This window comes from Mustela erminea, chromosome 13 (genome assembly GCF_009829155.1).
Source record: "Mustela erminea isolate mMusErm1 chromosome 13, mMusErm1.Pri, whole genome shotgun sequence".
Lineage (NCBI taxonomy): Eukaryota > Metazoa > Chordata > Mammalia > Carnivora > Mustelidae > Mustela > Mustela erminea.
The window spans coordinates 85,553,792-85,567,446 of NC_045626.1; the positions used below are offsets into that span (position 1 = coordinate 85,553,792).

The 13,655-nt window shown below is 47.7% G+C and overlaps 1 protein-coding gene across 4 annotated transcripts in view; it reads left to right on the forward strand.

The window, feature by feature from the left end:
* WDR66 (WD repeat domain 66) overlaps nucleotides 1–13,655 on the forward strand; it is a 65,029-nt gene that overhangs the window by 21,649 nt on the left and 29,725 nt on the right. For 3 of the 4 annotated variants that reach the window (XM_032310711.1, XM_032310710.1, XM_032310712.1), the window contains exons 9-15: nucleotides 845–1,059; nucleotides 3,203–3,397; nucleotides 4,139–4,389; nucleotides 4,730–4,881; nucleotides 6,000–6,173; nucleotides 7,361–7,545; nucleotides 12,955–13,069. In XM_032310711.1, the coding sequence (XP_032166602.1) occupies nucleotides 845–1,059; nucleotides 3,203–3,397; nucleotides 4,139–4,389; nucleotides 4,730–4,881; nucleotides 6,000–6,173; nucleotides 7,361–7,545; nucleotides 12,955–13,069 (1,287 nt within the window). The remainder of the gene's footprint in view (nucleotides 1–844; nucleotides 1,060–3,202; nucleotides 3,398–4,138; nucleotides 4,390–4,729; nucleotides 4,882–5,999; nucleotides 6,174–7,360; nucleotides 7,546–12,954; nucleotides 13,070–13,655) is intronic. The other variant, XM_032310709.1, reaches the window with a different exon arrangement.

Consider the following 13,655-nt stretch of genomic DNA (forward strand, 5'->3'; position numbering starts at 1 on the left):
GCCACCCAGGTGCCCCATGGGGTTATAAATAATTTTTTGTGAGTAGGTGAGTTTGCAAATACAGAACCCACAAGCCATGAAAATGCCTTGTATGGAAGCAGATGCCCTCCCTTGACTAGTTATTGTTTTCCTGACCCTCCTGTGTTCTAGGCAGAAGAGGTGAGCCCTAGGGTCCTCTCCGTGTCATTAGAGAAGGGGGCAGCAAACTTGTTGTATCCCGTGACAAATGCAGGCATTTCTTTGACTGATTCATTCACTGAACATTCACTGCAGGACTCCACTCACTGCTCTGGGTTCTTTCTACACTTCGTCTCCAAGACAGTGCCTAAGAAAGATGGCCCTCATGCCTTATTTTATGTAGCACAAATTTCTTGAGGTGTCAGGGGCATGTCTGTGTACAGTACTTAATTTCTACTGATGGGAAAATAGTTTATGGGAAAAGTTTATAGTTATAAGACTGGGATAATTATTTTGTGATATCTTACAACCGGACATGCTTTTGCACAAGGCAGGGACATTAGTTTCTTTTATCAGTCTCTGAAACCTCAGTAAGAGAAGTTGAGCAGGTATAAACAACTGGTTAAACACTTTTTCATTTGCTTTAAGCAAACAGTTTAATGAACCCCGTACACAGCCCTTCACTCGCTCCTAGCACACCTTCAGAGGTTCAGAACGGCCTGCACTGTGGCAATCCACGGGGAAGAGATTTCTTAGCGATTGGTTTTTCTAATTGTATCTTTTTCCTACTGTAAATCAATGTAATATTATAAAATAGGCCCTATTGACAAATGCTTTGTTTTACATGTATACCAACGTAACTTATAATCTGTCTTCTGAAATGCAGACCTTCAACAAGCTCGTGGGAAAATTTAGCCAGTCAGTCTTTCATTTGAATTTAACACAAATACTTTCCGCAACAATGGAAGGGAAGCTGGTTGTCTGGGACATCCACCGCCCAACGTCGTCTGCCTCCGCCTCTGCGGGCTTTCCTCAAATCAAACCTTGTAAACTGGTTCATTTGCAGAAAGAGGGCCTCACTGTGCTCACTACAGTGGATCGGTAATTAACTTAATTAAAAAGCAGCTATCAGTGATTACCAAAGTATGTTAAAACCTTTTTGGATGTACACACATATTTTGTATATGCAGAGAATATTTCTGGGGAAATTCCTTATTAACTGGGAATGTTTGGTATCTCTGAGGAAAAGACCAGAGAAGTGGGAGCAAGGGTGGGGGTGGTTTCCCCTCTTATCATGATCTCATTTGTATTAATTGGTTTGCTTTTTTTAAAAAAATCATGGCCATGTATTACTTTTAAAAAATCCCTTTGTGTTGGTGAAACAAAAACTGTTTTTTTTCCTTTCACACTAATTACAGTCATTTTCACCCTAAATATTACATACTTTAATTTTAAGAAAATAACATAAATAGCTATATTGTTTTTTCTTTTTTTTTTTAAAAAGAATTTATTTATTTATTTGACAGAGAGATCACAAGTAGGCAGGGAGGCAGGCAGAGAGAGAGAGAATGGGAAGCAGGCTCCCTGCCAAGCAGAGAGCCCGATGTGGGACTCGATCCCAGGACCCTGAGATCCTGACCTGAGCTGAAGGCAGAGACTTAACCCACTGAGCCACCCAGGTGCCCCGTATTGTTTTTTCTAATTACAAAATAACACCCATTATGAAAAGGTGAAATACAACAGGACTTTAAAAGCTCGCTGGCTGGAGAGGCTATGGGAGCTCAGAGAGTGTCATTAAAAGCCTTAGTCTCAGACAGAAAGGGGTTCAATTTCCAGACGTATCCCTTCCTTGCTGAACGACTCGGGGCAAGGAACTTAACTTGGCTGAGCCTCCATTTTCCCACCTGCAAAACAGGCATGACAACCCTCTCCCTCAGAGTGATTTTATGAGAATTTTTGTGAGATAAGCCACGTAAAACTCTAGTACCTTGTCTGGCACAGAGGAGCTCTAAATGAAATGGTCGTTATCTGGATGGTTGAGAAGTTCCCCACAGGGACGGAGGACTCTGCCTCATGATAGGGACCGTGCACACGTGGTCAGAGTCACTGTGCCATCTGCTTTCCAAAAGCCCTGCTTTCCTTTTCATTTCTTTTAATCCAGAGAGCGGTGAGGTCCTGGCACGTCTTTACAAAGAGAAATGCAAATGGTCCTCACTCAGGGGTGCGGAAAAGACGGTAGTAGAATTGCAGCTGATGATGAATCAGCCTTTAATTAGTTGGGGGGCTAGGGCCCAGGGAAGACCAGGCCTGGGTTCCCCTCTTTCCATGGCAAATAAAACCCAGCCAGGACCGGGGAGCCCACCAAGATCTTGAAAACACTTGGCCTGTTTTGCCATTTCTTTCCAGCAGAGGGCAGTGAACGATGTTCTCGCCAATTACTCTGCCCACCTGCCTCGCTTATTAATCAGAAACTGCATTTAATCACTTTGCATCTATAAGAGGAAATTCATTCCCCATCCTGCCCCCCCCACTGTGATTAGACTTATGCCAGAAGCTTTAAAAAAAAAAAAAAGAAAAAGCCCATTTGGGATAGATCTGAGGACTGGAAATAAAAGCCATTTTGTCACGCGACACTGACAGGGTTTTATATGGCTCTGACAGCAGTGCCCTCCCGTAACGCGGCTTGTGTGCTTTTGCCAAGCTGTGTGATTTCAGAGGGCTGGTGGACGGACTCTGGTGTCCTCTGTGGTCTCGTGGCAGAGAATGTCAGTCACCGCCCACTGCCACTGCCGGGGGCTGATGTAGGAGGGCGGGGCGAGGAGAGGGGAGCGTGTGCTTTGCATTGGGTCCACCTGGGTCCCCGCACAGTCTGGCCATGGGGCCTGATGGGGCTGCCGTGTGGAAGTCGGTCCCCGGCGGTATTTGGGACATACTTCTGCTGAAAGATTACTGCTTGCTTCACTGAAATTCAAATTTCACTTGGCGTCCTGCATTTTTTATTTGCTAAATCTGGCAAACCACCCCCACCACCCCCCCGACCCGGGGCCTTGAGCAAATTTCTCAACTTCTCAGAGGCTTCGTTTCCCAGATGTAAAGTGGAACAACAGTAAAATCAACCTCGTAGGACAATATTATAGTGAAATTTTTACAACACCGGGAGTCCAGAGCCGGACACAAAATTATCTGTTCAGTACCTGGTACTTACTACTGTTCCTTCCCAGACAGATGTTTTTCTCCATTTCAGCTATATCGTCACAGGTGATATTAGAGGTAACATTAAGTTCTACGATCGGACCCTGTCCATTGTTAACTGGTACAGCAACTTCAAACTGAGCTCCATAAGGACCCTGTCGTTTTCCAAGACCCCAGCAGCTCCCCCCACCGAAAAATCAAACTATCCTCCAGACTGCACTCTAAAAGGTGACCTTTTTATTGTAAGGTAGGTTGTTAATGAATCTAGTCCTTTGAATGGCCAAGAAATGATTGCTGCCCTCTCTGTCGGTTGGCACGCGGTGGAATGGCCACCTTGCTCCCGGGACACGAGACAGAGCGGGATTTCCTCTTCGGTCCTTCTCGGGGCCCGCAGGTGGATCTCCGCAGCTGATTAGAATCACCATTCAGTCATTTTTTAAAAATGAAGCATTCTATGCGTATTAAGGATCTTTAGCGACTGGAAACTGGAAAGGGCTTTTATCCCTGAGCTGCAGTCTCTGTTGTGTTTGAAGGCCTTTGCAGGAGCTTGGTATCTTCTCCCGAAGCCGAGTTTGTCCTAGTGCTGCGGTTAAAGGCATTTGATAATTAATAGCCATAACATTTCAAGACTGAATTATCTGCGAGTCTGCTTAATTACCCTTGCAGCATTTGCAGGCACATCTGTATGTGTGCACCACACTCCATATTTGCATACACAAATGAATATTTGCATGTGCAGATTAGCTAATTGTACAACTGACTGTCCATCTGCATACTTAATGACTGCATTTACATGTAGAAATGTGGGCTTTTTCACTTGCAAATGGAGGCTGTTGGGTATTGGTAGTATATTTTTGGAGACGCTGGGTTAATAATGTCACTAAATTGCAGACGACAGAGGCGTTTCGTGTGCAATTAGAAGCAGAATAGCCTCCGTGCCCCATGCGCCGCAAACACTGATACTGTTGGGTCCCTTCTTGGCAAACAGGAATCTTATCATTGGAACATCGGATGCGACAGTGTACCACTTAACGGCAGATGGGACCAAACTTGAGAAGTTATTCGTGGAGCCCAAGGATGCCATTTGTGCCATCTCCTGCCACCCGTACCAGCCCCTCATCGCCATTGGCAGTTTCTGTGGGATGATCAAAGTGTGGGATTATGAGGAGAAAAAGTACCTTTTCAGCAGGGTCTTTGAGAAGGGGCTGGGCGTCCAGAGTCTAACCTACAATCCTGAAGGTATTTTCATTATATCGGCCTATCTTGGGCTCCAAGTCAAAAACAGACCCAGATGGCTGTGCCCTTGGCTGTGACAGCTTCTAGGAAGTTTACTTTGGCCACGCTCCCCCCAGCAGGCTAGATTAGACGCCTTGTCCTGGACCCTGCGGCTCTCGGTGCCTAGTTAGTGTCTGAACACTCACCCCAGAGCCTCATGCTTTTCCGTTTCTCTCCGGGGGTCCTGGTCTGTCACGTTCATTACTGTCTTCTCAGCTCCTAGAGCACAGCCTGGCCTGGAGTCGGTGTTTTTTGAAGGAATGAAGTCCCTTTTCCAGCATTGTTCTCTGGCTTGTGATTTCAGGAGCCCTTCTTGGAGCTGGCTTCACAGAGGGGACAGTTTACATTCTTGATGCAATGTCCTTAGAAAACCAAATCCCAGAGCCTTTCAAATATTCCAGAACCAGCGTGACTCATATCAGCTTCTCCCATGACTCCCAGTACATGGCGACTGCTGTAAGTGTTTCCACTGGGAACTGTCCAGGGAATCCAGCAACCTTGTTTACCACCAAAAGGGAGAGAGGGCTTGGGGGGGTGGGGCGAGGGAGGGGGTGCTAATGGATTCGGGGTTCTTTTTGGGTCGTGAACATGCTCTAAAATTGTGGTGGTGAGATCTGTGAATACACTGAAAACCACAGAGTCATACACTTTAAAGGTGTGAACTGTGCGGTGTGAACTGTATCTCCACAAGGCCTCTATAGAGAGAGGAGGGACTGTCGCTCGAAAGGAGCCTAGGCCTCAGGACGCGCAGGCGGGGATTCTGCCATCCTGACAGCTCATTTCGGTGTGTTGGTTTCTGGACCCCTTCCTCGGCATCCCTTCTTTCATCTTTCTCTTTGATTTTTGACAAGATGACATTCTCATGTATCTCAAAGCACCGTCTTCCCCCCGGTGTTTTGGATTCCGTTCCTTCCCTCTATGAATAGGGCTCTTAAGCTCAGTAAAGATTTTCTGAGACCTTTAGCCTCTCCCTTCCTGCCAGCTCTCCTGGTCTGCCATGCGCTCGTCCTGCCTTGATGTTGGGTGAGGGCGAAGAGCCACCGCTGCTTCTCACGTCCCTGCTGCGCCCCCACCCCTGCCTGTGTGCCCGGCCTCTACCCTGGTCTTTGTGCTCCAAACCTTCATAGGCCGGCCGCCGAGCCTCCGGGCCCCTGCAGCTCCCAAGTTAGGTGTCCCTTTCCCTTTAGGCTGGTCTTGCGCACACTCCCAACTCACTCTCAGCCGTGGAAATCATACCTTTTTCATTTTGTGTGGCTGGATTCAGAGAAGTGAGGACGAAAACAAAAAGAGTCAGGGTTTCAGTTTTCCACACAGAATGAGGTGGGGACCGGAAAGAAGGCCCCAGTGTCAGGCGGATGCTTTCTAACCTCCCCCTTACCTTTGTGGGTTATCTACTTTTAACCTTAGTTTTCCCATCTATAAAATGGGCATAATTTTATTACTTGCTCAGACAGACTAAAATCTCCTTTTGGATAAAATGCCCTAAAGGCAGCGTTAATATGGAAAACCTGGTGATGATTTTTAAGTTACAAAACTGAAAAAGGAATAACTTCTGCTCTTTGGCTCCAATTCAGGACGTGTATTTTACTGTGGCCGTTTACATGGTGGTAGTCAGAAACGGACACCGGGTCTGGGAATACCTGGCGAGGCTTCGTTCTCATCGCAAAAGCATCCGCAGTCTCCTGTTTGGGGTTCATCTGGACAGCAACGAGCCGAGACTGCTGAGCCTCGGGAGGGACAGGCTCTTGGTGAGCTGTTCAATGTCTGTTTACCTCACCCCTGTGAGGTTGGGTCCCTGGCATCTGGCCTAGAACCGGGCCCCCAGTCTGGGTCCTTGTTGGAGAAAATGAATGTACAGTGAGGTAGCATAAAGCTCTCTGAGTCAACACTTGTTCTTAAGGATGTGCGAAAGCAGTACTCCTTACAGTAGAAACTATGCTTGGCATTTTGATTTTGGTTCTTGTCCTGGGCTCGTGATCTGTGGTCCCATCCTCTGGTGTGATGGTGAGCAGCGGCCACAGCTCCCCGTTGGCCGTGCGACCATGAGGGTGAACAGCCAGCACACCGGCCACCAGCTGCACCCACACAGCCAAGCCGTTCTGTCAAGCTCGGGACAGAGTTCAATCAATTACATAGGGTAGTCAACACTTTATTATAAAACAGGCTTTGTGGTAGGTGATGTTGTTCAACTGTAGGCTCACATTGGTGTTCTGAGCACAATTAGGGTGGGCCAGGTCAGGCTGTGGGGGGCAGTAGGGGAGGCATATTAAGTGCATTTTTGTCTATGACCGTTTCAACTTAAAACAGTTTATTGGAACGTAACCCCACCCCGAGTCAAGGAAGATCGTATCTGTGCATCTAAACTTTGTTCCTCGTTCCTTCCCTTTCTTCCATTCCCATCTCTCCTTTACTGGCCGTCCAGTCATCCATTCGTTATGGTCTGGCCACCAAAACCTGCCGGTGGATGAAATTCGGCAAGCTACCGATTTATGACTGTCAAGTATAGAGATTAGGTATGAATGTATTCCTACCCTTGAAGAGTTCCCGAGATAATGGTAAGGGAGACGGTAGGACACAACTGTGAGAGTTCAGATTTTGGGGTCCGTTGGACCTAAATTTGAATTCTCATCCTACCACTTCTTAGCTATGTGACCTTGAGCAACCCACCTGAACCTCTCTGAACCTCTGCTTTCTAACCCGTAAAATGGGCACAACAGTATGACTTGGCAGGGGAGTCCGGAGGGGTAAGTAGCATCGTGTTTTTAGAGCAGCTCATTGTCTTTGCTCATAAGGAATGCTCATCAGGGCAGCCTGTTAGGAGTGAGGGTCTAGGCAAGTCTTCTCTTAGGGGGACCAGTACTGTCCCCCAGAACAGGACTGTTGACTGCCTTCTTTGGCTCAAGCCTCATGTGTGTCTATCTGGCCTCCTCTGCAGATTGAATATAATCTTCTTAAGAGCTGCAGAGACAACCTGGAGATCTTGGACATTCACCGCACCGACCAGGGCAACTATCCCACCTGTATGGTCTGGTACCCACCGCTCACCAAGGAGCTCTTCCTGCTCATTTGCAACAGCGGCTACAAAGTGAAACTTTTTAATTCTACCACCAAAATGTGCCGGTAAGCGCTAACAGCTTCCCGCTGGTGTGACGCCTGCCTCAGTTTCTCCATTCCCATCTTCTCTAAGTCCCGGCTTACAGACCCATGAGCAGCTTGGCTGCCTTTACTATCTCTCACTACCCAGGGGAGGAAACTGAGGTGCAGAAGAGTTGAGTAAGTCTCACCCAGGGTCTTGTGGCTGGGAAGTCGCCAGAAGCAGGATATGAATCCAGAGCCCTTGCCTCTGAGCCTAGCCCCGCACGGAGATGAGGGAGCCAGAGCTCCGGGCCCGAGACCCAGGGAAGGACCCCGCAAAGTCTCTGATGCCTTATAAACTCTCCTATCTTCTCCTCCTGCGTTAAAAACATCTTTTCACTTGAATAGTATCAATTGTGCGATTTAAAAAAAAGATTTTATTATTTTTTTGAAGTGATCTCTATACCCACTGTGGGGCTCAAACTGACCCTGAGATCAGGAATCACAGGCTCTCCTCACTGAGCCAACAGGGGCCCGTCATTGTGCGATTTGCCTTACTCTTGTGTCCTAGAGGGTTTTTAAGTTTACCTGATGGCATTCGTGTGCTCACTCAGTGTTTACCCAGCCCCTACCTGAGCCAGGTTCTGTCCGAGGTGCTGAAGGTAGGGATTCCGACAGCCGTGCTCCTGCCGCCCCAGCATTGGCATCTTGGTAGGGGAGTGGAGTTTGTGGGAGAGTCTGGGCTGGAGGTCCACATTTGAGGTTGGGAGCACATGGTGCTTTAGAGCCATGAGACGAGAGAAGATTCTAGAGGGGACGAGCATATAGAGGAGGGGCCAAAGGACTGACCCCAGGGCATCCAAAGCTGCTCATCTCAGCTCAGCAGCTCCTCCATCTTGAAGTAGGTCAACATCTGTGGTTGGCCCATGTGCTGCTAGGCCCGGGGCTCCCTAGGTTTGCTCCTCGTGACAGATACAGATCATGGTGCATCACCTCTGCACCAGGCTCCACATTAATCTTCAACAACTCTCCCGCTTCTCAAGTAATATCCCACTGAGTTTCAGAGCAGTGACAGAGCTTGTGCTCAGGATGGGGTGGGACTCAACCCATGAGCCTAATTCTGACCCCGTCCTCTACTTGGCACTACTGGGCCCAGGTGCAGCCCTGGCCGTGGGCTCCTACCTAGTCAGCCCTAGAGGGCGTCCCTTTCCACCTGTGGTTTGGCTGCCTCGTGGGTATGGCTGGAAAGAACAGAGGCCCAGAGGCTAGAGCAACAGGTGAGAACCCATTAGGGACCTCACCTGAGAGAAGGAAGTGCGACGCCAACAGCAGCTGGCCCCGTGCCGGAGGAGGATCAGGGTTCTGGTCCTCAAAGGTCAGCATCACCCAAGATCATCAACATCATCATCTTCTTATTTAAACATTTGTTTCCAGAAGGATACAAAGAAAAATAATTGAGAAATGCCATGTCATGTGGCAGGCACAGGAGAGAAATTCAGCACCATTTTTTAAAAAAAAATATCAAAACACTGGGAAGGAGACATTTGAAAGAAGTAGGTAGAAAGGATTTTAGGAAGATCTCAGAATCTTCGTACATCATCTTTAACGGACACAAACTTTTTGGAAATGGAATATCCCATGGATATGCAAGTCCTGAGTAAATCTGAGTTCACCCTGCAGGTAGATTGGGGATGCTAACAGTTACTAAGCAGGGACTCCAAGCCACACAGTTTGGAATTTCTGCCACTGACAATCAATTGGAAATTAGCATAAGGGATATTTTCATTTTTATTTTATTTTTTAAAAAGATTTTATTTATTTATTTGAGAGAGACAGAGAGAGCAACAGAGCGCAGAGCAGAGAGAGAAGGGGAAGCAGGCTTCCCGCTGAGCAGGAAGCCCGACACAGGGCTCGATCCCAGGACCCTGGGACCACGACCTGAGCCGAAGGCAGAGACTTAACCCACTAAGCCACCCAGTCGTCCCCATAAAGCATCTTTTAAGTGGTAGGAATAACAAGGCTTCATAACCACAGCTTAATTGAGAAGGAATTGTCTCTTCATGACAAATAAAAAGCAATTTTAAAATGCACTTAAAATATTGAGAACTTGAAAGGCAGTGAGCAGAAAAAAGCCAATAAACCTATGAGCAGATGTTCAACTTGAGTATCAAAGATGCAGATGAAAACAAAACACCATTTTTTCACAAATCAGATTAGTGAAATAAAAATGACTGACAGGACACAGTGTTGGCAAAGGTATAAGCGGGTGGACAGTCCACTGCCTGTTGGGGGGGACATGGAAACACTCTTTGGGAGAGAGCTTTGTTTCCCTTTGCTAAATCGCATCCTGTTTTCTGATGTCTAGGAATGTAGCCCACAGAAGCCCTCACACAGTATGCCGAGACATAAGTAAAAGGATGTCTTGCTCGAAAATACTTTCAAAAATGGAAACAATCCAGATATCCATTAATAGGGGATTAGTTAAATGATGACTCGTCACTATGCTGAAACATGATGCTGCTTTGAGAAAAGAAAAAAAAGTATGCTGTCTGTGTAGTGACATGGAAATAGCTCCCAAGACACAATGTATTTTGCTATAAAGTTAGATTTCTATAACTACTTACTTTTCACATAAAACTGTATAAGTTAGAATATATAAAGGAAATTCTTGAGTCCTCAGGGACTCAAGGGTGTGGCAATGTGGGGGTCTGGGTAGATTATCAGGCTTTTGCATGTCTAAATGTCTGAAATGGTTTGCAAGGAGTATGTGACATTTTTCAGTCAGAAGCAAAAGATATTAACTTTACAAAATTGTCAGATAACGTTTAACAAATACGAGGTGACAGTTCCATGGGTCCTCCTATGTGCCAGAAATTGTTGTGAGTGCTTTATGTATATTAACCGACTTGCTGTTCACACGGTCTCGGGGTAGGCGTGTCATTGTCCCTATGTGCTGGCGAGGAACCTGAGGCACCAGGAGGCTGATTTTTAGTTTGACGTTTTTCCCCCCTTTTTCTTTTTATGATTTAAATTAAGATGTAATTTACCTATCATAAAATTTACCCCTTTTCAGGGACTTTTATCATATTCACCAAGTTGTGTAACCATCACCACTATCTAATTTAAGAGCATTTCCATCACCCCAAAATAAGCCCATACCCATTATTAAAATTTGTTAAAGGTTTTACTTATTTAGCCCCATACCCATGAGCAGTCGTTCCCCATTCCCTCCCTTCCCCCACTCCTGCCCCACCCCCGGCAACCGCCAAGCTATGTTCTGTCTCTGTGGATTTGTCTATTCTGGATAGTTCACATAAGTGGAACCATGTAGCATGTGACTTTTTGTGTCCGGCTTCGTTCAAGATGCTTCAGAGCTCGTCCATGCTACCGTTGCGTGTCAGTGTTTCCTTCCTTTTCTACGGCTGGTTCATATTTCATGGTATAAACCTACCCTATTTATCCATTCACCTGTTGTCAGACATTTGGGTCGTCTCTGTTCGGGGCTACTGTGAACATGTTTGTGTAGGTTTCCAAGCAGAGCCCTGTTTCATTTCTCTTGGGCAAAGACCTAGGAGCAGAATGTCCAGGTCACCTGGTAACTCTGTTTAACCATTTGAGGATCCGCCAGACTGTTTCCCAAAGCAATGCCACCAGGTATCATTCCCACCAGCAGTTTGTGGTGGTTGCACGTTCTCCGCAGCCTTGCCCCTACTCTTCGAGGGTCCGAGCTGGGATTCAAACCAGAGCCTGCCCCTAGCCGTGTTCTCCCTACCTCTGTCTACTCGGTGATGCTTGGGGGAAGCCCTCGGACATCCCTACCCAGGGTGACCTGCAGCTAGCTGGTGCGTGGTCCCTCGGGCGGCCATTTAGCGTGTCTGACACTTACCTAAGTCTCCATGTGTATGAACTTGACCGCGGATCACCAACCTGACGGCCCCCTGCCCGTGGCACTCTCACAGCTGGCCCCGGCCCCTTGCCCAGCTCACTGCCCTCCTCCTTCCGCTCCTGCCCCTTTAGGTTTTCTTCACAACCCACTTCCCGCGGCCTTGTGCCACCTGTTTGCTGCCTGTTGTCTGCCTCTTCCATATTCTCTACCTTCCCAACTTACCACTGCAGACCCAGCTCGCACGTCTCCCTCCTCAGAGCAGTCTCGGGGCCCCGCACTCGCGCGTTCCTACACCTCTCCCCTCACGGTGCTTCTGTGTCTGTCATCTCTTGTCAGGCTGTGAGCTCAGTGGCCGTGACTAAACCTCACTCACGGGTGTGTCCCGAGCCCCTCACATAGAGCCTGGCACAGGAGGGCCTTAAAAAAGACTGCTTAATGGATTTGCGCTTCATTTAGTCAGTGCACACGCCTGGGGTGTGTACTGTCCCCGCCAGACACGGGCTGGGCATGGGGGGCCCCAGGGAGAAAACCTATCTAAACTACGAGGGGCTTATCATATAAAAAGTTTGCAATAGCCACTGACCTCACATGGGAGAAGATCCAGCTCTCATAGGTTATAAAGTGAATCTTGTGGGCCCTGATAAAAAGCAAAAAGGATTCATAATTAAGAGTTAAATAAAGCACGAGGCACCTGGGTGGCTCAGTGGGTTAAAGCCTCTGCCTTTGGCTCAGACCATGGTCTCAGGGTCCTGGAATCGAGCCCCACATCGGGCTCTCTGCTCGGTGGGGAGCCTGCTTCCCCCACCCCACCCCTGGTCTGCTTCTCTGCCAACTTGTGATCTCTCTCTGTCAAATAAATAAAATCTTAAAAAAAAAAAAAAGTTTAAGAATTAAACACAGCAGGATGCCTCCGAGACCTCAGAAGGTGCCTTTGGGAGCCAGGGGTCCTGAAGCTCCTGTCTGGGCTGCAGGTGATGTCCCGGAGCCTCGCCTGGGATCAGATTCCTAGCAGAGTCTGAGCTAAAGAAGCCTGACCATTGCCAGGGTATGATTCATCACAGTTATTTTCACAGACGGTGTTTTGGAAGCCTATGTGTTGCCCCTGGAGTCAGGTGCATGTATGTCAGGGGTCTGGAGCCGTGGGTGGCCCCTCATTCTGATCTCTCGGGCTGCCCCTGGGAGAGAGGTGTCCCCCTACACCCCGCCAACGCGTGCCACTTCCTCGACGCGTTTTCCCCGTCCCTTGTTCCTATACACGTTCTCGAGGCATAATGTTCCCTTCACTCAGCTGTCAAGGAGGAAAGTCAGAGCCTCCACCACGGAACGCATTCTTCACAATCAGACTTTCCCTGGAGCATTTACTGTTTGGAGCTGTTGCCCCTCATTTATGGCGGCTGTTAGCAGCGGCTGAGAGAGAGGTTCTTTGCTGAGTGACAGGACAGGAAATTGGGAATGCAAAACGTGTGCGGTCTCATGAAAGGTAGCTAGTCAGGGAGCCTACGTTCAGATTTGTGGAATTTAAAAAAAAAAGTGTTTCTTTCTTTTTTTTTTTTTTTTTCCTCATGCAGAAAGACGCTTCTCGGGCCGGTTTTTGGTTCTCCCATTGAGCAGATACAAATCCTCCCGGTGAAAAGCACCTTGGAACTGCAGAAACGCTACATGGTGTTTATTAACAGGGACAAGGTATCAGCCCTAGGCTCTCTGCCTCTGGGAGACGGCTCTGTGTGGTTTGGGTAGCAGTCCGCCCCGATGAGGATCACACTCCAGGATGCCAGAGGTCATAGCCTAGCTATGACCTATTTCCTCCCGGTCCACAGTGATCCTGAAAATTGCCATTAAACGAGTGAGAATTGGGTCTTAGGAAGCATTTCTGAGCAGAGTTACTGCATTTTCTATACTCCCATGAAGACAGGGGGTCACCAAAGGATTTTTTTTCTTTCTGATTTATTGACATGGAAAAATCTCATAAAGACGTGCAAACTAGCTACACTTGGTTCTACGTTTAATAAATAATCTGTTGAAAAGCATAAAATCATAGGATTCTAGAACTCTCCTGGAAAACTTTGGACATCTGACCAGGAAGACCAGTAAAAGCTTCCTTCCTGTGTTGCTACCGCAACCTGGCATCTCTCCTGAGGGACGACCCCACAGGGGTGTGTGCATGTGTGTGTGTGTGTAAACCCCCAACCCTATGAAACAGGCTGGCACACACTGAGGTGGTTCCAGACGCATAGGCCTTTCCAGTAAACCGCACTAGAGGGGATGCACA